General features: G+C 36.0%; 2 protein-coding genes across 15 annotated transcripts in view; one reads left to right on the top strand and one right to left on the bottom strand.

Moving 5' to 3' along the window:
• The window catches only part of LOC100643368, a 67,389-nt gene that overhangs the window by 18,052 nt on the left and 27,400 nt on the right, over positions 1 to 21,937 (bottom strand). For all 13 annotated transcript variants that reach the window (XM_012311376.3, XM_048408414.1, XM_048408415.1 and 10 more), the window contains 3 exons: positions 21,220 to 21,576; positions 20,601 to 21,079; positions 17,738 to 17,862 (listed from right to left, as the gene is read on the bottom strand). In XM_012311376.3, the coding sequence (XP_012166766.2) occupies positions 17,738 to 17,862; positions 20,601 to 21,079; positions 21,220 to 21,576 (961 nt within the window). The remainder of the gene's footprint in view (positions 1 to 17,737; positions 17,863 to 20,600; positions 21,080 to 21,219; positions 21,577 to 21,937) is intronic.
• Positions 4,373 to 16,945, top strand: LOC105666024. 2 transcript variants are annotated; one of them, XM_048408418.1, is made up of 3 exons: positions 4,373 to 13,029; positions 13,992 to 14,463; positions 14,899 to 16,945. In XM_048408418.1, exons 1-3 carry the CDS (start codon positions 12,699 to 12,701, stop codon positions 15,977 to 15,979), a joined length of 1,884 nt encoding a protein of 627 aa, XP_048264375.1. In that variant the 5' UTR covers positions 4,373 to 12,698; the 3' UTR covers positions 15,980 to 16,945. The 2 variants fall into 2 exon arrangements, with proteins under 2 accessions (XP_048264375.1, XP_048264376.1); XM_048408419.1 differs by having other exon boundaries at positions 4,373 to 4,687; positions 14,899 to 16,943.

Genomic DNA, 21,937 nt, shown 5'->3' with positions numbered 1-21,937 from the left:
TCGCTGTGTCGTGGCATTCAAGGACGCGAAACAAAGGCTACAATCGGAAGAATGTCGTTGAGCTTGTTCAAATGATAAATCGAGAGAGAGGTAGAGAGAGAGAGAGGTAGAGAGAGAGAGAGAGAGAGAGAGAAATGGGGGAAAAGAGAAGAACAGAAAAAGGAAAGAAAAAGATATCACTCGTAAAGGAGAGAAGACATTAGCTACGTGCTAATTAAGCTGGCTCGAAACAGAACGACGAGTATACCTTGAATATTTCAGAAAGGGTATCACGAGAGAATCCCATACACCTTCCCCCTTCCTGCAACCCTTCCTCTCCATTTCATTTATCCGCCTTTAGTTCTGGCCATGCGTGTAATTCTCGCTTCTCTTTATACCGATCAATGGTTTTCGGTTGAAATTTATTATGCGGCGTTTTTCTCAGCCACGCTTATGGACAAACGGATCACGTTGATAAGATAAGTGCTAGATAATTTCTGTATACATCGTATCCGTGTGATTGCGTTGAGAACTTAAGTAGAATAGGACGATAGGACTTGAACAGGACTTGTGGCAATTCAAGTAGAATAGAAGAACGTCGAATAGAAGAATCGGTGTAGAAGATTACAGGAAATTGATATAAAGATAGTAGGGAAATCGAGGGATTTGAAAATTGCTAGAAAATTAATCGACGAAAACCGGAGAAACCTAAAAAAAAAAAAAAAAAAATGATAGCGTTTCGATCACCGAATGAAATGTTACAAAAATTTCCTACGATATGCAAAACGAAAGAAAGCGCCGAATTCTCGAAAGAAATCGTAGGAAATATACGAAACAACGCGTTCAATTTTTTCCTGTTTCGTAACAGCGAAGCGGTATGTATCGATGATTCAAATGTCCGTGAACAAGCATGTAAGGGTCAGGTAATGGGTTAAACCAACAAATAAGTATTATTACACGTGTCCCCAATGTGCATGCAGCAACGACTATGTGTATTAATAAAATATTCTCTTTGATTCCGACCGTGCACGCGTGCGTGTGTATTATGCGTATAGCAAACACGGAATATTACCCGTTTACTCATTGTGACTGGGGATTAAGCAGAGCAAGAAAGCACGATTAACCTGGCTTAAACGAATGTCTTTAAGCGCGTATGAGCTAAGTGGAACACACTGGAGTTTATCACCCACAGAATTAATAATTGTCATGATTTTCAGGTAGTCAGATTATCGAAAGAATGGCGATGAAAAAAATAAACGTAAGGATTGTAAACTTGCGTGAACCAATGTGTGTACTTATTTATACTATATTTGAATCATACCGATTAAAGCGATACCCAACGAGAATAAAATAAACGTGTATAACTTCTACGTGTTTTGAGCAATCGTAGAAAAGAAATGTGAAACTCATCACTCGAATAGATTAGCTAGTTCTAATGTGAAATGCTTCATTAACATTAATTAACGAACGACTGGTTTTACACTTTTATTTTACAATTCCTACTTCGTGTTACATTTTTCTCGCGATAATTAAAGGAATAATATACTGAATTTACTTCTTTTTTTATATATTCAAAATTAAAATAATCTTGTATCATGACTACTTATACCAATAGCAGACAAGATAACTGCTACTTGTCAAAGTGTAAAAGACTTCTACGATCTATTTACCGAATCAGTTCCTCGTTCCGTACAACTTTCCACGCGTTTTCAGAATTTCTACCGGGTATCATTCAATATGACTATGTCGATTATGAGGAAAATTTCAGATCGATCATTAAATCGCCACACCAGTCAAAATGACTGGTTCTGCAATTTTATAAATTTGTCAACATCCATTTAGGGATCATGGTCACAGATGGATTAATAATAATTTTAATAGAAAAAGAAATGAGATACAAAAATATTCTATTATTACGTATTTTTTTAAAGACCAGCTGTTTTGACTGGTTTTTGGTAGAAATAGCTTCGTCTTAATCGTCGATCGTTTTAGAGTTAAATGAGACGCGTATCAAACGCAACTTTTTGAGGACTATAAGATCCTCATAAAATATTTGGTACATATTTGAAAATCTATCGCGTAAACATATTGTAACTTTTCCTTCGACAAGCATCTAGTTGAAAAATATTCCCTCCTAATAAAACAGATTGCTTCCTTCTTTGTTTTTTAATTCCAGATGTTGGACGAATAAATCCATATCGCGAAGAAGTATAGAAATTAAAACGAATAATCGAAAGGGGTTAAGGGAGTAGATAGAGAGGGTTCTCTTCTCTTGTGTTTGCGCCCAACGTTTCGCTGGAGGCATCGAAACGACGCGTTTTTTTATTTACGTATTTATGAGATTACATAACGGTCCGGCCCGACAAAAATGATTAAAAGCAAATATGTGCGGTGGTTTTTCGTGATTCAACCAATACGAGGACCAAGGAATCGTCAAACACGCGATAATACAACCGTAACACAATCGAGTCAAATCAATCGTAATATCACGAGAAATAACGAGAATTCATTTTTCTATAATCCAATATACCGGGACACCGATTTTAACTGTATTTTTCGTTGAAACGGCTACATCCGGTGAATGTATAAAGCGTAACGCGATAATGGAAATTACTACGTCGATTATTTTATTCCTGTTATGAAAGTCGATGAGTTATAACGTGGGCAGGGTTTGGTAACGGAATAAAATCTTCGAATTGAAGAACTTTATGGGATGGGTTCCGCGAGTAAATACACGTATGTATATACGCGCGTACATCGAATGATTCGATTACCGTGTTTGGCCACGTGTGTTCGGTGCAGCACGTTTTAATGACGTACAAACGCTGTTCTTGCAGAACTTCTCGTAAACAAAAATTCGTTAGGATTGGTAAAGGGAGGAGCGTTACCTTTTTATTCGATTAATTCCTTTAATTCGTTAATTATACAATGAATTCAATGGCTTTTAATCAACTTTTAATATTTGCCAAATTGATTTGCCAGAAATATTCGCGAGAAATATGGAAGTAATTTATGCGAGGAAACACACTGTTATCGAACGAAATTATAAACCTGTAGACAGAGAACTACAATGAGGATAAATAAACTTAACAACAGTTTTTCGAACCACGTTAAAATCCCTCGTTTCACAGTTATTTTATATCTGCGATTCGACTTTTCTAGGTAATCGTTATGAAAGAAAATTATAAAATCGCATTTACTTTGTTCGAATGTGTGATATGAAAATAAAAAAGATAAGAACGATTGACAATTTCCTTTGTTATAGAAAATGAAATTCCCTCGGCGTAATATCTAAATCTAACGACGAGCTCCAATCTCTGATCCTACTGAAATTAGTATGAAAATATTGAAACGTGATTGATTAAAATAAATTTGTAGCGGCACTCGTCGGTAAAATTCACAACGGTTTCCGTCCAGTGAATCCGCTACACAAAAAATTGTGTTTACAGAAAGATGAGTTTATTATAGATCCGACAACCTTAGGCGGTTACCGAAGGTTAATCAAAATCCGTCGTTTTTGTCGTGATCATATGCTCTCGAGTCGACTACCCGAAAAGTCAAAATTCGTAAACAAGGTCGAGAGTTCAGCGTCCGTTGGGATCTTTCGAGAACATCTTCAAAATTAAAATCCCAACGCCTTTTGTCAACTCCGACGGTTATAAATATAGCGAACAGGGTAGCGAGGCATTCTTTGTTATCGAGTGACACGAGCAGTAGCAGCTAAGTCGATACTTCCCTTGCGCCGATCTATTCGTAATCACGAATCGAGACAACAAGTGTATTATACGACTAGTGTACACGTAGGGTATACTTTAATAAACTACATAGTTAAATATACTCTGGTGTTTTTAACCCTTTGAGCGCTGACTACTCGCGGCCTATGCCGTCCGTACGGACGGCGCGCGTCTAGCGCTGACGATCGCTGTGGACGGAATATTTTTTCGTTAGACCGAACTCTGTCGATTGACTATTCAAAGCGCAAATCGTAATAAGTTATAGTAATCCTTTTGCACGAGATTAAATGATTCAAGAGCGTTATTTTTTAGTTATTTTTAATTATTTATTATAAACATCGAAATTTACAGTTAACTAGAATTTGGGTAATAAACTAGAAAACTAAATTTAGTAAATATAACACAAGTTAATAATTCAGTTGTGTGTGAAAAATTCAGTGCTTGAGAAAACTAAAAAAACCAGATGTAGAGTTTTCTTACAAGTGGTGACCACTTCAACAATAACGAGGCACTATTGGCATTTGTTTACTGCCGTAAGGAATGCATTTATATTTATTTCACACAAACGTAATTGTGTTACTTCTGCGTAGGTATTCGGAAAAATCAAAAAACCCATACATGCGTTCTTAGCCCATGCCGGGCACTTACAGAAAGCGCATATATATGTCCTTAGTCCACACCGATAGCTTTCGCCAGACACCTATATGCGCCCACAGCACTCAAAGGGTTTTAAACCTAAATCGCTTACATACACCTCAAATTCTTCTATAACTCGTGATCGACAATTATGCGTTAATTCGATCGAATTATTAGAGAAACTTATGAGATATGGCTGTAAGCTTCTTCGCAGAGAACTGGCTACGCTCGATGATCACGATGACAATTGAAGAAACAGGTCGAATAAATACGGGAGATCGTCGCGATTACTTATTCTGGAAAACTGATTGATCTTGGTCCAAATGAGATCTAGTCGTGTAAGTAATGTGTGTTAATCGAACAGCAGAAAAAGAGAGGCACGTGATATTATAGTACCGACGATGAAATGATCATTCGTAGCTGAAGCAGTATTACCTGTATAATCAATCATTTTCACCTATTACTAACGGAGAATACATAAATTGAATAATTTTATAGGAATAATCCAGTAAGATGAAGATACGTGTTAACCATTTTATTTCGTCCTTTTGTCTATACATCGCATGTACTATATACCACGACGTAGTTAGTTAACTTTGAACTACCAATCAAAAAAGTCGTACAACTATTACTTGTCTGTATTTTGATAATATCTCACCGATAGATCGGAGTTACAAATAAATTTGTTTCTTATGAGCCGCGAACCTTCTAAAGAAAAATAAACGAAGAATCCTGAAGATTCTAATAGATATTTATTATATTATCTTATTGAAATTTGCGTTTAAAATTATCAAATGCTACGTCATTTATGGATAATATTAGTGAAGAAAATATGATGTAATTAATTTTTAATAGAAACAAAACATACCAAAAAATAGCAAAGCCTCAAATAAATAAATTACCATTTACATCCAAGAAATATTACTAATTCAAGAAATGACTCTTCTCCGATTAACAGGTTAAATAACATTCTACACACAGAACCATACTCTTATACATACATATTTATGCAGACAACTAGATCACACGCAGAAAGCTATATTAACTGTGCACGATGTGTATCCATCCATACGTAGATAATCCATTATTTGCACAACGAAAACGCGGCCATGGCTTTCGCGTCTCTCTCTCTCTCTCTCTCTATTTCTCTTCCTCTCACTTTACCAACCGTCTAATGCACACAGGAACACGACAGCTGTGTGTTGCTCTGCAGCTAAAGGCATTAATTGGGATTAAGTAAATCAAGACGCTAATTAGCTCGCGCCAAGAGTGCGCGCACGCGCGCGTCATCGGCCTTTCGGCCCAACGACGAAGTTACCACCACCACGAGATTCCGCTCTCTCAAACCAAAATGTTACCACCCCTTGGCGTCAGCTCTAACCAGTGTAACTAGCTACACCGACGCGAGATCACCGTTTCCACGGTCATTTAATTTTCCTACCCATTTGCTGTGGCAACTGGCTGCTACGATTACAAATTTACCTGTGCAGACGATGGAACGCATTTATTCGAGGGTAGTTCGTTTATGCGACGTCACTAACAACACTTTTCCCTATCCACTATGTACGACCAATGAATGTTCAAAAGGTAGATAGGCCTTTTGTTCATGGTAACAGATGATTATCTTTTATTGGGATGATGATGATGATGATTCATTTGATCCGATCCTACCAGCTTTACAGTTGAGTATTAAACGAAAGGTCGGGAAAATGTTAAACGTAGTAGGCAAGCTTCGTTTGATTCGTTTCAGCGTACAACGATAATTTGCCGAATTAAAAGTATAATTAATTATAGCTGGAATTATTAGATTTATATTATCATATTACTTCACAGTTAAATACGGTATCCAGGTCTTGATATGGATCTTCATTAAGAACAATCGAATCGCGAAGCGGACGAATGTTTAATATTTCAATGGAAATAAAAGCGTTGGTATTGCTACGTGTTATACGTTTTCATCGTAGGACGCAAGAGGAAATCTAATAATTAGATCGGCAATCGTACTTGTAAAGATTTAATTATTCTCAGGTCCTCGATAGAGAGTCTTTTTCTACTCGATTTTATACTGTATGTTTAACGCGATGTATTCAATACATACCATCCGATTCTATTTAAAAATATCTATCGTTAAACCCTTTCCACGTCGACAATATCTCTAAACCACAGCTTGAAACAACAAGATCCTATAAAAAGAACCCCTACTAGAAGAGCTCACTAAAAACTTCACAAATCCCATCGCGAAACCTTCAATTCGATTGCTTCGCCAATTACATACAACGCCATTAAAATTAAAGACAGAGGGTCAACTGAATCAAGAACCAACGCACCATACGGGTCGATGAAACGCAAAGGAAGAATAAGTGGATTTCTGAGCAGGTGAGTATTTATTTCATTACAAACGAAATAGCCTATTTGCAAGGGACAGACAGTGAAAGAGAGAAATAGAAAGAAAATAAGTTCGAACGAACGTGTTCGGGATAGAGAAAGGGGATGAAGAGAGAGAGGGGGGAGAGAGAGAGAGAGAAAGAGAGAGAGACAGAGACAGAGGATGATGGCGAAAGCGGCGAAGAGAAGCTGCAGAAAGCCCGTACGGATCCTGGTAATATCGCGAAAAGTGTTTGCTCAGCTTGTCTCGACCGAGCTCGGAGCATTAAACCGCGAGAGCGTTCTTTCTCGTCTCCCTGGGATCCGGGGAGAGCGATACCGACCTCTCCAATGTGTACACTTCTGCTCCCGATTATACGTTGTGCGAGCCCGAACAGCTATTTCCTTCCTTTCCACCGCGGTGAATTTCGATTCTGCCAATTGAAGCGACGATCAGTTTCATGTACTTTGTCATGGAGTCCGGCGACAATTTAACTAACAGCTCGTGGAAACACGGGAAAGATGCAAAGAGATTTTTAGGAAGCGTGGAATACGATTGAAGTGATTGAGAAAATATCGAAAAAGACGAGATGGTTAAATCGTTGAACCGACCTGACCAAAATTGCATAGAACGAATAACGCAAGGTGGGTAGTTAAAATTTCCTGTTCAGCTGCGATCATACGAATCATACAATGGACGAGGGAAAAGATATTTAGCAGCGAAAAATAAATATTACTACGATATAGTTGTTTTCCTTTGTCATAATCGTGTTGCAAGATACCATTCAGATCAACGTACAAGGAAAAAGAAACTTTCCACGATTACGTATAGCTGAATCTATAGGTACATACATATTTTTATATTTAGATATCGCTGTATATATTAGTGGAGCACCAAATCACCTACGACAATCAACGATATCGGGGTTGATATTATCCCACTCGACGAGCGAAATCGGTCCATCAGAATAAATTTTTCTTGCTTGGAAAATATTAAAGAATTTTAAAGAATTTACATGTGTCCACAGCTTGGAAAGTTTTTTTTAACATAGCACCAATGTTTGAATTATTCCTGTAAGACGAACAATTTTACAAAGAGGAGACGATAAATTAGAGACAATATGGCGACAGAATCAATTCAGGTGATATCACGTTAATCGGTAGTATTATTATCAACGATGACGACAATGATACTAATAGCTATGTAAACGACGATTATAGTAGTAGTTGTTGCTTTCGATCGGAATACAACGGGATAAAGGGACGGCGTGGAGGAGGAAACGGAGGGATAGGGGGAACTTTGCGTCTGTTAACTTCAGTTTAAAGCTGCAGGTCTCCTGGGAAATGTGCGTAATCGCCATGTCCCATTCTGAATTGGTGGCGACGCATTCTTGCCTGGAACCGCGGCTGTTCCACACCACCCTGTTACGATGACCCACGATTAACTTCAATGGCTCTGTATACCTCCCTTATTTTCCGTTATTTACGCCAACTCTTTGTATTTAGTATTCTGGTTTTGTTTTAATTTTGCTGAGTGACTGGATAGATAGGCCGGTATACGTGAAACATTGCTGGCCCAAATACAGTTTTCTAACATAAAAACATTACCTATTTAATCAAAGTAGTCTTTGTATAATTCAACGTACCTTTCTAGTCACGTTATTATGCTCCATTATCACAGATTTATAAGAATTATCAGTTCGAAAATTCAAACATTCTTGGAACGGAGCTGATACAATTTTCTCATTTATGGTTTCTCTTCTTTTTTCAAATAATTTATACGTTCAAAAATTGTCTAGATAGAATAAAGTGAAATCAACGCGAAATACTGAATTTATATCTTCGTTTTTTTAAACGAAGAATATAAAAATTTATTTTTGTATTCCATTTATTTGTATTGCGTGGGCAACATACATGGAAATAACACATTTTCTTTCATTTTTCAGTTTTCTAGTCCTGTACAACGGAAATTTTGTTTACTCGTAAGAAAAAAAATATCGTTGATTATGGTTCCTTACTTTCGCTCGATCAATAATAATTGTAGTAAGCTCGATCAACGTTATCGATTCGATACCAAACCTAATTTTCCTCCAGAAGACGAGGAAAAATGTGAAATACCGGCATGGAAGAAAAAAACCACTCTTTCCACGATATGAAGATATATTCTTAATGTGTGTCCGGAAACACGTACGCGTTTCCGTACACAGGCCGTTCTCCATTCGAACGACGAAGGAACGAAAATTTTCCGGTTCGCGAAAATGCGATAGGACGAAAGGAAAGGAAATACACATGATGTCTCAAAGAATTTACCACCAATTTTTGCCAATATATCCATTGACTACTATTGGTAAAAATAAAAAAGATATAAAATTGAAATTAAAAGTAAGAAGGATCTAATAGTACCTATAATAGAAGAAATTACATTTTACTCACAGACATTGCAAAGAATCATTCGAACTGCTAAAAGTTCAAATAAAAATTACGAATTGATCGTTCTGACCATCGCGATAGTTTCAGCGTCGATACATAAAATACCAAGCAAATATCTAAAATAGCGGCGATAAAAATAAAAATACGAACATCCGAGGTTAATGATTTAACGAAAAGTCTATTAGAAAGTATTGCGCGATTTCCGAACGAATCAACGCCATTCTTGTATCATTCTTTGCATCCAATTTTCAATCCTCAAATCGGAATGACAAGTGGTTTCCCCCCCCCCCCAAAAAACCCTGGGACACCGTGTACAGAAAGAAAGAGTAAGATAGTTTGAACCGATATAGGAGGGTGGCCGAGGGTCGAAAAAGCGAAGAGAGCGAGCAAACGAGCGACCTGTACGTATACGGGCCACCAGGCGGAATAAAGTGAAATTTCAGCGCAACCTGAATTATAAACGATATTATGCAAACACTGCGGAGAAAGAGTACTCGTAGCCGCGAGTTAATTTGATGAAAAACATCAGAGAGCAGCCAGAATAGAGGAAACGAGATAGGGGTGAAACAGAGAAAGGAAAGAGGGAAGAAGGGAAAGGGAGAAAGGGGAGGACAGGCAAAAGACGCATCCCGGAAAGAACGTTCTTGAGGAGGAACACGCTCCTCTTCATCTACGCTTTTCGACTCTAAAGGCACTCTAATCACCGAACAACCATGCCAAACTGTGGTCATCAAAATCTTTGTTTCGTCTTTTATCCCATGTTCCTTTTCTTCCGTGTTTGCGTCTTTTGCGTTTTCTACTCTCGTTTTGAGCGACGAGTGTTACGCGTGCGATACGTTTCGGTAATTTTTTGAACAAAGAGAGGAACTTCACGGGGCTTACAACAGAGTCGTTGTATCGAGTAGAATATTCAATGGCAGAGAGAGCTGTCCTTGATTTATTTCTTCCATTTTTGCTCGACAGTCCATAGCTTGGCTGTTTTCTGATTCGTTGGTTTCTTTATTGGATTTAGTAACTTGTTTTATTTGTTTCTTTGGACGTTTCATAATTTGTGTAACTTCCTTATTTTCTTTCACATCTTCCTTTGGTTTCACATATTCTTATAATTTAATTTGTTTGATTCCTTTCTTCTGTTCCAATTTCCTAATTGAAGTGCTTAATTCATGTTATTCGAAGACCCGGACGCAAAGAACCTTAGATTCGGATATACGCGATGAATATGCAGAAAGAGAAATGCAACTTAGTTCAAAGTAATATTTCTGCGAGCTGGATGTTTCTATTCGAATCGTAACTTCAGTTAGTAATTTGATATATCGTATCAATCTTGTAAAAAGTGTCTAGTCCGAAACTAAACTAGTTATTTATGCTGGCGATTTTTAGCAGCATATAATGCGATTCAACGATTCGAAATGTAAAAAAACATCGTTCACCGACCAGCCCTTCTAACTTGGAAAAATAACCACACCGATGATTCGTAGGACTAATTGACTCAACAACCCAATCGGCTTTCTTTCATCCTTTTTGTCAGAACGCGATACACTATCAAAGAAACAGAGAGTAGGGATACGTCGATCATATCCCACGAGTACGGGGATGGCAAGAATAAAAAAACAGAGCTTTCACATCTCGCGCCAGTCGAATCGCGACTTCCCATCGTCATTCCCTTCCGTTTCATTTCTTCCTTTCGGCAACAACAAACTAACGACGATATCGCGTAAAAATCTTAGACTGGATTCATCGAATGAAAATATTTCGTCTTCGTGAATGGATATAAAAACGCGTAACATAACGAAGCGAGTTTTGTTTTTGATTAATCGACGTCTTAATTAACGATTGGATTATTCGAGAGAAATTTAGGGGTCTATAGGAAACTTAGGTATCTGTTAAGAATTTAAACGTCAAGGGAACGACCAGAGGGTCGGTGGTAGTTTGCGAAATAACACACGTGGCCAAAACGCGTAATATTTTTAGATGCGTCCCGAATCCAAACATGTTCAAAGTCATCGTCGTTTCGACATATTTCCTCTGGAAGTAAAATGTTGTTCTACCCATAGGTATCGATAGCAATATCTCGAAATACTACGCTTAACTCGCCATTAGAAACTCGATAACCAAAAGCAGGAAGAAACTGGCCGATAGAGGGAAAAGAAAGAAAAAACAAAAAGAGAAACTATAAAGAAAGACAGAATACCAAAATACAAGTTTAAAACGGAAGAAGCACGAGGTAGCCACCGATAGGTAAAAGAGAAGGTAGAAGAAAGAGGAAGTGGAAGTGGAGGATATATGGTAGGGGAAGACGAAGAAAAATGCTTGGTACAATTTTCGACATGGTAAATACACCAGGCGCACGTGCAACCCTGCCAGTAATCGAGGCAGCGCCGCCAATCTCGACTCGTCGGGGGCGGTTCTCCGCTGGCCAGGGGATGGGGTGGGCTGCACAGGGACTGGCTGATACCAGTCGTCTGGAGGAGGAAACTCGAAGGGCGGTAGAACCTCGTCGAAAAACTAGCCGAATTACGGACGTTTACGACGGTGGCGCAACGTTACGGAAACCTGGCGTTCAAATCACGGGCAATCGCGACGCACGCCGGTTACCTCTTCGACTTTACGTTTATATTCGCTTCTCAATCGTCGATTATACCATTTATCGGTCGTACTTTGTCGTCGTGAATCTTCGGGATCTTAGAAATGTACGTTCGCTCATAAGTCGAGAGCGAAAGGGTGTTTGATGACTCTGACAACTGGAAGATCGAGGAGAATTCGGGGATGAAAACGGATAGTGATAATCGGAGAAGTTGGCTTTTATAATTGATTCGAGTACAACCGGACAACTCGTCGGAGAAATAAGGTTTCAAATAAGAGGACAGGAAGTTCGACGAGTGGAGGAAATGAGGCGGAATTGGGAATGGAGGAGGAACGCGATTGTTGGAGAAGTTTGAAAAATTGATTTTGCTCGAATTTGATCTGGGAATTAATTGGACAATCTGTACAATAGTTGAAGATATTTACGGTTCTAGCCGGAATCGGGAAATTGGAAAGAGACGTGTGTCATAGACAAGTTCGAACATTTGTTTCGGTGGGATTCGCTTTGAAAATTCACCGCTCAATTGGAAGAACACAGTCTTATATAATAACACTGCAGATTGAAAATGATTTTATTGGAAAATTAATCGAGGAACCGCAGGAATAAGATTTTAAATTAATATTAGAGGGCTGTTTGATTTTGTCGAGCGAAGGAATCGCTAGATCGAAAAGAAACGTGATAATCTGAACAGTTTCAAAATTAATTCAATCGGAAGGGATTGGTCATAGATCTTTAAAAAGATGTTGTCGTTCAAATTAATTCGACTCGTTAAAATTACAAGTGAAAGTTACTTTTAACAAGATACCGGAGTAAATAAATCTTCGTGCGACTATCGATGTGAATTCATCCTAATTCCAGCAAATTTATCCAAACGAATTTGTCCAAAGTTTATCGTCGATCAATAATTCTGCACAATGTCTATATACGTCAATTAATAAATCATTTAGTTGGTACATAGTTGAAATCGTACGATGTATAGTTTATATAGAGCTTGGTTCGGTGACAGCGTTACGCCAGATAATTATTCAAGACTTCAAGAAACTTTATCGCCACCTGACACAGTGGTCAGAGTGGGAAACGAAGGACAGCATCAGTTCGTCGCTCACAAAGGTGTTCTGGCTGCTCATAGCGGATATCTAAAAGCTTTGCTAACTAGCGCACCGACGACACCTAATCAAGGTGTTAACACGAATATTACATCTTGTACTAACTTGCCAACCACTGCAATCGCGGTGACTACTACCAATTTGTCGGGACCATCGCAACGACAGCCTGTCACGTCTGTCTCGGTTTCGTCCATTGGTAAATATCGTAATTTATTCGAGTCGGTGAGTTGAAAAATGATACGAATTCAATATGGTTTTATTTCGATTATTTAAAATTTCCTACAATGTTTTATCTGTGTGTTTAAACTGGAATGGGGCTGCGAGATCGATAACTTTACTGATACGTCAAAGCTAATGTTAGTTGTTATATTTGAAAACATTTGTAATTTTGAATTTGTACCGTTCTCCAACTCGTCGATTTATTTGTGGGCTCGCCTAGAAGAAAGTTCTGATGGATTTTAATAGATCTAAAATTGAAAAAAAGAACATCGCGCAAAGACATCTTTCCTTAAACTAAACATTAAAAATTTGAAAAATCTGAATGTTCCTAAATAAGAATGCCTTTGCATCTTCGTTAAACCTTCCAATGCTTACGAAAATAAGTGCAATAAAAAATTACTCTTTCGCTAACTTTCTACATATTCCTTATTTGATTTTTATCAAACGTTCCTAGCGTGTACGTTTTCAAGCAGAAAACGCACGAATTAACATTAAATTTACGACAATGATATCTTGCCTCTGTCCTTTCCTTTTGTTTCCGCCCACGGCTTTCGAACAATACGGTGTCATTTCTATATAGATTTCTTTCTGTGTCGGTCAGTAGAAGAATTTCCATAAGATCGCTTGTACTTAAAAGTATAAAACATCTGTTTCAAACGGAACAATGCTCGTTCTTCTGAACTAGTGCCCCCTCTGTATACTTATATATAATCAAAATCCAATGCTCTAATTTCCCTATAATGTCTACTGAAAAATTATACTGTGGCATACATAATTTCTTTCAAAAATTTGGATCATCGACGCACAAGCTACGAGTTAAACGCGGAAAGAATCGACAAACTGTGAAAAAGACGAACAAGAAATTTCAACAACTACATATAGCAATAAATCAAAAAACGAATATACATTTTTTTTCTTGCTTTAAATTCTAATTTCTAGGTGGAGAAGCATTCGCGCCATTATTGAACTACATGTATACGGGTAGGTTGGAGGTAACATTGGATAACGTATACAGCGTGCTATTGGCCACGCATTTGCTGCACATGCCAGGGGCACTGGAGCAATGCAGGGCTGCTTTACTAAGGCTAAGGGCACCGCCGCCTTTGCCAACTCCGATACCGGTACCAGCAGGCCCGACGTCGACGTTGACGTCGACCTCCATATCCACGTCAACGCCAGGCTCGGGAAATATACTCAGACCTATACCAAACAGGCTGATGATAGATCCAAGCATATGCTGGCCACCGACAGCGCCTCTTTATCCACCAACAGCACCTGTACCCTCGTCTATCGGCATTCCACATTTACCTCAACTGCAACCGTCGGTGCTAATGCAATCGACCGTTCCACTCGGCGTTTCCGTCGCCCCGACCTCCAGCGTCCAAGAAACGCATAGCTCGACGGCTTATAGGTTTGGATGTTGATTTTGTTGATTTTAACGTATATCGAGATAAAAAATATGTGAAGTGTTTCTAGGAAACTGTGGGAGAGTTTGCTTCTCCTTTTTGCATTTTAGAAGATTTGGAATCTTGTGTCAGAGACAGATTATGATATGATATTACAATCGCGTTCCAACAGAACTAATAGACTTTAGATTGTGCTAAAAATGTGACAATGCCGAATATCTAATTTCGTTACAACTTCTTAGATTTACTAAAGATGTAATTGTCCAGCTATTCCGAGCAATTGTAGTACCAACTTTCCAACTGAAATATTAACTTCCAATAAATAAATAATAAGTAGATGATAGAAGAAGCAGTTTACTGTAAAATAATCATATTATAGTTCGGGTATGTTTCATTGCATGGTATCAAGGAATCTAACGTTTCGTAACATCTGCCAACAGAGAAGTTTTATCGCCAAAATCATCGATCTTCAAAATCGAACGAAATCGGGGCCTACTAGTGGACTGTAGACCAAAATCACCAGAGAACGTGTCCTCCAATTCCTTGCCCTTTGTGGCAACAGCAGCAGCTGCATTTACCACTTTCACCACCTCTAACGTTGCCACATCGACACGAACGTCGTCGCCTTGTCAATCGATTTCACCTACGCCATCCTCCGCTTCTCAATCCTCGATACCACCGTGTCAAAACAAAAAGACAACGGAACAGCAGCAGCGTCGATCCACAGAAGAACACCGTTACGAACATCCAAATTCGAGCAACAACGAGCAACAACGTCGATCTCCACCTCTGACACCTGTAGAAGACACGCCAATGCCTCGAAACAGTGACAGGAACATCGAATCAACGTCGATCAGCGAGGACGATCGAGGAAGATCTAGACGAAGAGGACGCGGTTCCAATAGGGCAAACGATAGTTCTTCGGGTGTTTTGTCAGTGGTTTACGACGTGGCTTGTTGCGATGGTCCAGTCAAGTTCCATCGAGTGTTGAATGAAAATTACTCGTCAACAGCCTCGTGTGGGTCTAGTTCTGTACTACAACCGCGTTTACAGAGGCCGTGTTTTGAACCAGAAAACGCCTCTGGCGAAAATGACGAAAACGGAGGACCAACGGCTGTTGGAACTCCTTGCGACCAAATCGAGTCTGCAATGGATACGGGCAACAGCAGCGGAAGCTACACTTGCCGATACTGTAGGCACACTTTCAAGTCGCAATATTGTTACAGAAAACATACCAAGAGGCATTTGTTGCCGACAAGAGCAAACGATCCGACTGGAAATAGACAGAGGCAGGATACAGAGGCTCGAAATAGAAGAGAAGTTCGATTGTTGGATTTAAATGTTCAGTATTATCCGTGTAAGATCTGTGGATGCAAATTCCCGAGCTATTATTTTGTACATAAACACAGGAAATTGTGCCATGCGAATACGGAGGAGAGAACGCAGTCCGACGAAGCTAACAGCACAGCTACCGAGGATCAAGAGTCCACTACTTCAACGACGAATAACGACAGACAATGAAATTGAACTGTTACTTATGGTTTGTTGAGGTGGATTGGACGAGATGTTAAATGAGTGAAAATCGAAGCGAAGATAATTTCAATAAATCCGTAGTTGATTAAAAACACTTACCTATTTCAATGGAAAACAGGATGTTCGTGTCTTGTAAAAGTAAATTGGATATAGTGGAAACGTTAAGCGAAAATAAATGAAGATAAATAATTTTAACATATCACAAATTGCTTAAGCGGACTGGTCAAATAACATAGAATAAATTACTTGCGTTTCGTAGAAGTAACCTGAATAAAGTAAAGATCAAAGTGAAGTTAGATGAATACAATTAGATAATGTTAATACATTAGCAATTGACATTTCGTCAAATAGGAAACTAGATTCTTTCTGTTTTATGATAGTAGATTGAAAATAATGTTAAACAAATGGAAATAAAGTAAATAAAGGAAAAACATAAAGATAGGTGATATTATTGATAGTCAATGTTCCATTAAATATTAAAATGTAAAAGTATACCAATTATAATGATAATAATAAAATATAATTGAACTAAATATCGACGATTACATATAAAATAAATTTTCTATCAATCGATATTTATGTGTCAAACTATCTAATTTGGAAATTATCTGTTGATGTGTTAAATTGTATTATCATATATTATACGCATTAGTTACATTATAATGTACTACATGTATGTAATTATAATATGAAAAATAATAATGTGTGAAAGAGAAGACAACTGACTAGCACTGAAATTTCAATAATTTTGATCCATGAATTACATTGATATTGTGACTAGAAAAACAACGACATACTATAAAATTTAAATAATGAAAGTATTATTAATTATTATACTAATATTGACACTAGATGACAGTATGGTTCAAATCTGTACAGTCCAATAAAAACTAACTTCTTACATTAATTAATTAATTACTTAATAGAAATGATCAAATATTAAAAAATGAAAATATACATATAATATGCATAAAACTCTTTAATATAGAGATTGAAGTTCTTTTAAACGATTATTGCATTCATTCTACTTGAGTTTATTAACAATTCTCTGTTTATCGTCATTACCTCCTTCAAATTTTTAATTGTTTCATTCGACAAAATTTCAACCCTCTTATCGCGTTCGAGCTTATAAGATCCCACCGTGTTTTTAGATTAATACAATTTTCTCAATTTTAGTTTTATTAGAATTGGAATATCCTGAATATTGAATTAATTCAATAAATTCGAAAGTATAATAAAGGTACTATCATTTGATCTAAAACGAAAATACGTTACAGCACTATGTCCAGAATTTTTCAGAAAGATAAAAATTATATGTATTATACAAGTTTTTATTATATTGTAGAAAATTAATTCGAAGTTTCTTTTATATCACCAACAGGAATATAATGTGAAACACCGATACCTATTCTAAAACTAGAGGATATTTCTTCAATTTAATTAACTTATACTACATAGATGTTTGTTATGTAGTTTTCTCAATTGTGAAACAAGAATACATAAAAGTCTCACAATTCTCATTGAATAAAGGAATTGAAATTTCTTTTTATGCAAGAACTGTCATTTAGAAAATAAAAAGTGAAAAAAAACGATATAAATATTTATTAAACATAGACAAAAATCAAATCACATCGATTTAAACATTTAAATACGATAATAACATTTAAATGTTTGTGATAACGTTGCAGTGATACATCATAAAATATGGGCAAAGCAAACTGGTAAGATATATTTAACGAAACTTACCAATGGTGTCCATCGGTTGGGCTTCCTCGTCGCTGGTTTCCATAGGGTTGGCATGATTATCTTTCTTCTTTTCTTTTATCCTGCTCGCCGTTACGACACTTCCACCATCGCTGTTGTTTGCTTCCCTGCAACGCGATTTCTGCCCATTAATATCTTTCAAATTTAACAATGTACTGTTCTTATCAATTTTATAACAATAATTTTATCCAACGATAAAAAACCTATTAATTGTTATTCACTACTCGTTTAATAAAACCTTTCTCAACAATTTTCTAAAACATTCCTATTAAAAATTTCAATATCCCTGCCTATAATTTATATTAAATCTTATATTTTTTATTTATATTTGTTATGTTAAATTTTATGTGTACTTATTTGTATTGTACGTATATTCGTCACATTAATCCAGCGAAGGCTGAATCATTGCTGTTATAAGCCTAGAATATTTTATTTTATAACGATAAAACGAACAGTCAGTTAAAAAGACCTTTTATCCATTAACTAAATTTACTTAATAGGGAAAATAGTTCATGTAAATGTAATTTAAAGAGAAACAAACTTGAAATTGAATTGAATTAACCCTTTGTCTGTACAAGGATTTAAGAAGAAGAAAATGGTATATAAAAAAAATATTTTACGTATATGGCCCAATAAAATTCAAAAAGCTCAATACAATTAAAAAAAAAAAAAAATAGATAGAGAATTATTCATCCGTACAGTATGAGTACAATTACTGCAGGGTTAATAAAACACTCTGTACATCATTTCTAAACGAACGAGGGGAGTAAACATTCTGGTCTTCACGCGGTTCGGAATCAGATTTTCAACGATCGACTCCATTTCGATGATGAATGCCTACGCAAACATAATCCACTAACCAGTAACCATTGATTAGCATTACAATCTGCTAATAACTACCCTACCTTCCCTCTCGAACCTCCATTTTACCACCACCTTCTATTTCCCCCTATCTATCCTCCATTCAACTCAAACCCTCTCTATTCCTCCACCTATTCCGCTTCAGCGATTTATTTGTATTCTTTTTCTTTTCTTTCATTTTCCGAGAATTATAATTCCATTGATGGATACCATTAAATTAATTTTTATCGTCAGAAATTTTACTGTAAAACTTGATGAACGAAGAGTGGAAATTACGATCTGAAAAACGATTTAAAAACGGATGAAGATTAAATTGCTTCTGCGTATGAACAATTTTAATATTCGTTGTGATTATTAAAAAATTATTTGTTCATTTTATTGAAATTATGAATAAATAGAATTGTTGTAGAAACAATTTTTTGATACTAGACAATCTTTAGTAAATCGATACCGGTATTTATTATATTTATGTATAAAATACATAATTTTTGTTGCAGATCATAGATACATATAGAATGAACAAATTAAAAAATTTTTTTTATTAAAAAAAGTAAAAAGAGTGAAAGGCTTACTTATTTTCAACACAAATTTGGACGAATTCAATTCAATTACCTTTTAACATTTTAAAAATTGTAAGTAATGATTGGTTGGTAAAATTGGTCTGTTTGCACGATGAATATCTTTAGTAAGATGAAGCCCGTTCAAACAATAAAACTGCGTAGTTCTATATCAATTACTATTTCTAAAGTGATTTTGTTCTAGAGTTATGTTACCAACTTATCAGAAAGATTAGAAATTTTAAATTCTAGCAAATTCTTAAAAGTATAACAAAAAGTCAATTGTAAGAATCTTTATCTAAAAATTGTTTAATTGAAATTTATATGAACTTGCAATGTATTCTCATTAAATTAAAAAATTCATAATTATTAAATTTGAATATCCTAAACCCTAATACAAGTGTATGCAAGTATTCATACATTATTAAATGCACATTACCAAAGACAAAAATAGTAACTACAATCTGGTTGCAACAATTTTTAAGAAGAAAAACCATGGAAGTTAAGAATGAAATTTATGTGATATATACAGCTATATTTATGACTGCAAGAGAACTTCCTTAAGTGTATTTTGATATTAACTTTGATATTAGCATCTTGGCACAAGTGACGCAATTTATCAAAACAGTATGCTGTTTTATAGATAGAGGAATACATGTAATATACACATCTTGAAAGCGACCTACATACATGACAGAAGCTCGAAACATAGACTAGGCTAAAGATAGGTAAGGATATATAAAATAATCTATACAATACTACAAATCATTACTAATACTCTAAAAATCTAGGAGCTAGTACCAAGCTAGGATGCATAAGTTAGTTCAAAGATTAAATATATGAAATATTTTCTCATAAAAGAGAAACTTTTTCTCATATTCACGATAATACTTCCAAGATTAATACTTAAAGATTATAATGATAGATAATTAACATTATTTATATTACTAACAATCAATGTAAATTATAACAATCCATAAAGATACGTCCAACCGATTATCTAGTCACTATGAAATTCTATTTTAAGGTTTATAGTATCCAAACGTAACCAAAATATAAAAGGAAACAGTTATTGGTCCTGGTAAGCGATTTTGCGTATACATTTACAACTAAAATATCGATTACGTCAGTATTCTAGTTACCAAACAATAAATCAAATATGACCACTGTTTATCTCATTCCTTCTGTAGGTAGGACAAAAATCACAATAACTATTATACTACAAGATGTATATGTGATCTCAAGTGTGTGTGAAACTTATGTAATATTAATTTAAAAAATCTATGTTTGAAATACTTACAAATTCATTGAAGAATTAACAAAACATGCTACTTCCATTTATACAACCCCACGATATGATATAGGTATATATTTAATATTTTCTACAAGTCAAATTAAAAATATTTATAAGAAATGATATTACGTACATTACTTTGACGTCCTTTCCTGACACCGTTTCAGAACTTAATTGAGGTTCCTCTTTCACTTCGACTTTAATAAGGTGCGACTCCTTCGATTCCATTTTACTTTCTTTGTTTTCTTTATTGATTTCCCTATTATCCTTCGTGCTTGTTGTTGTCGACGACGTCGCGACAGACGATGTCGTGGTGCTCAACACGGATGTCGTTGTAGCTGTCGTTGATGCTATTACAGAGTCCGTCGTTAAACATATACTCGACGTTGATGAATTTAAAGGAGTCGTCGAAGTGGTCGCTATCGTTGTTGCAACAGCAGTTGATACACTTGACGTAGTCGTAGTCGTCGTCGTCGTCGTTGTACTTGATGTCCCTGCTGAACTATTTTGAGGATTCTCTTGTGTTTTTTGCTGTTGCTCACGTTGCAACCTTGTTGTCACACCTGTAGTTAAAATGTCTAGATTTCCAATACTTGAACTGCTATTATTTACCTGAAAAAGAAAACAATTATAAGGTTAATAATTGTTATAGAATTAACATTATTACGTATTAATTAATTAAATGCATTTATACAATTTTCAAAGAATATCTATGTACAAATGCTTTTAAATTTGATTACAATTAGACTCACTTTATTATTAGGATTATTTCGAGAGCTACGTGTTCGTTGCCGCGATTTTCGCAAGAGCTGCTTATAATTTTCTGCTTTTTTAGTGAGGTAGTAATGATGCACGCAATCTGGAACGGACTTATGTTCTAAAGATTGAGCTATCGTCCCAAAGTTCTTAGGATGTTGTAGATATTTTTCTTTAAACAATTCGTGCTCCACAGAACTCCATACATTGATTAACTTTCGTTCACTATGAAGAGCCTCTAATTCTTCCGGCTGAAGAAGACCATTTCGATTTTGAAATGCGATTCGTCTCTGCTTTGTATCCAACAATAATGGAGGTATTACTGCGTACGAGCGCATCTTTTTATCTTCCATCTATAAAACCAATTTTAGAAATTGTTATTATACATTGAATTTTTCAAACAATAAATACATTACAAAAGTTCATATACCAAGCGGATTATTAGCATTATGAATTTATCGATTGTTAGTGATAGTATAAAAAGACCACACAATCTTATAACTTTTTGACTATTCGTCATAATATTATTGAATTAAAATAGAAAATTTTCAAAGAGATTCGATTCGAAAAAGAATGTTATCTTTTAAATCTAAACCTTAATATTGCCAGAAATAGAATCAGAATGTTAGTACATAAATCGCAAATCGGTAAATATGATCTACCCATTTGTGATAATGAAATATTTTTGTAAACAATAATTTTGTAGATTTCCTT

This window comes from Bombus terrestris, chromosome 9 (genome assembly GCF_910591885.1).
Source record: "Bombus terrestris chromosome 9, iyBomTerr1.2, whole genome shotgun sequence".
Lineage (NCBI taxonomy): Eukaryota > Metazoa > Arthropoda > Insecta > Hymenoptera > Apidae > Bombus > Bombus terrestris.
This window is presented reverse-complemented; position numbering and strand designations above follow the sequence as displayed.

Bases quoted from the DNA above. Each gene is read 5' to 3' on its own strand.
- LOC105666024 (XM_048408418.1), top strand. From the start codon at position 12,699: ATGTATAGTTTATATAGAGCTTGGTTCGGTGACAGCGTTACGCCAGAT. The intron at 13,030-13,991 runs GTAAATATCGTA...TCTAATTTCTAG, and splicing joins TGTCTCGGTTTCGTCCATTG to GTGGAGAAGCATTCGCGCCA. The intron at 14,464-14,898 runs GTTTGGATGTTG...ATCTGCCAACAG, and splicing joins CATAGCTCGACGGCTTATAG to AGAAGTTTTATCGCCAAAAT.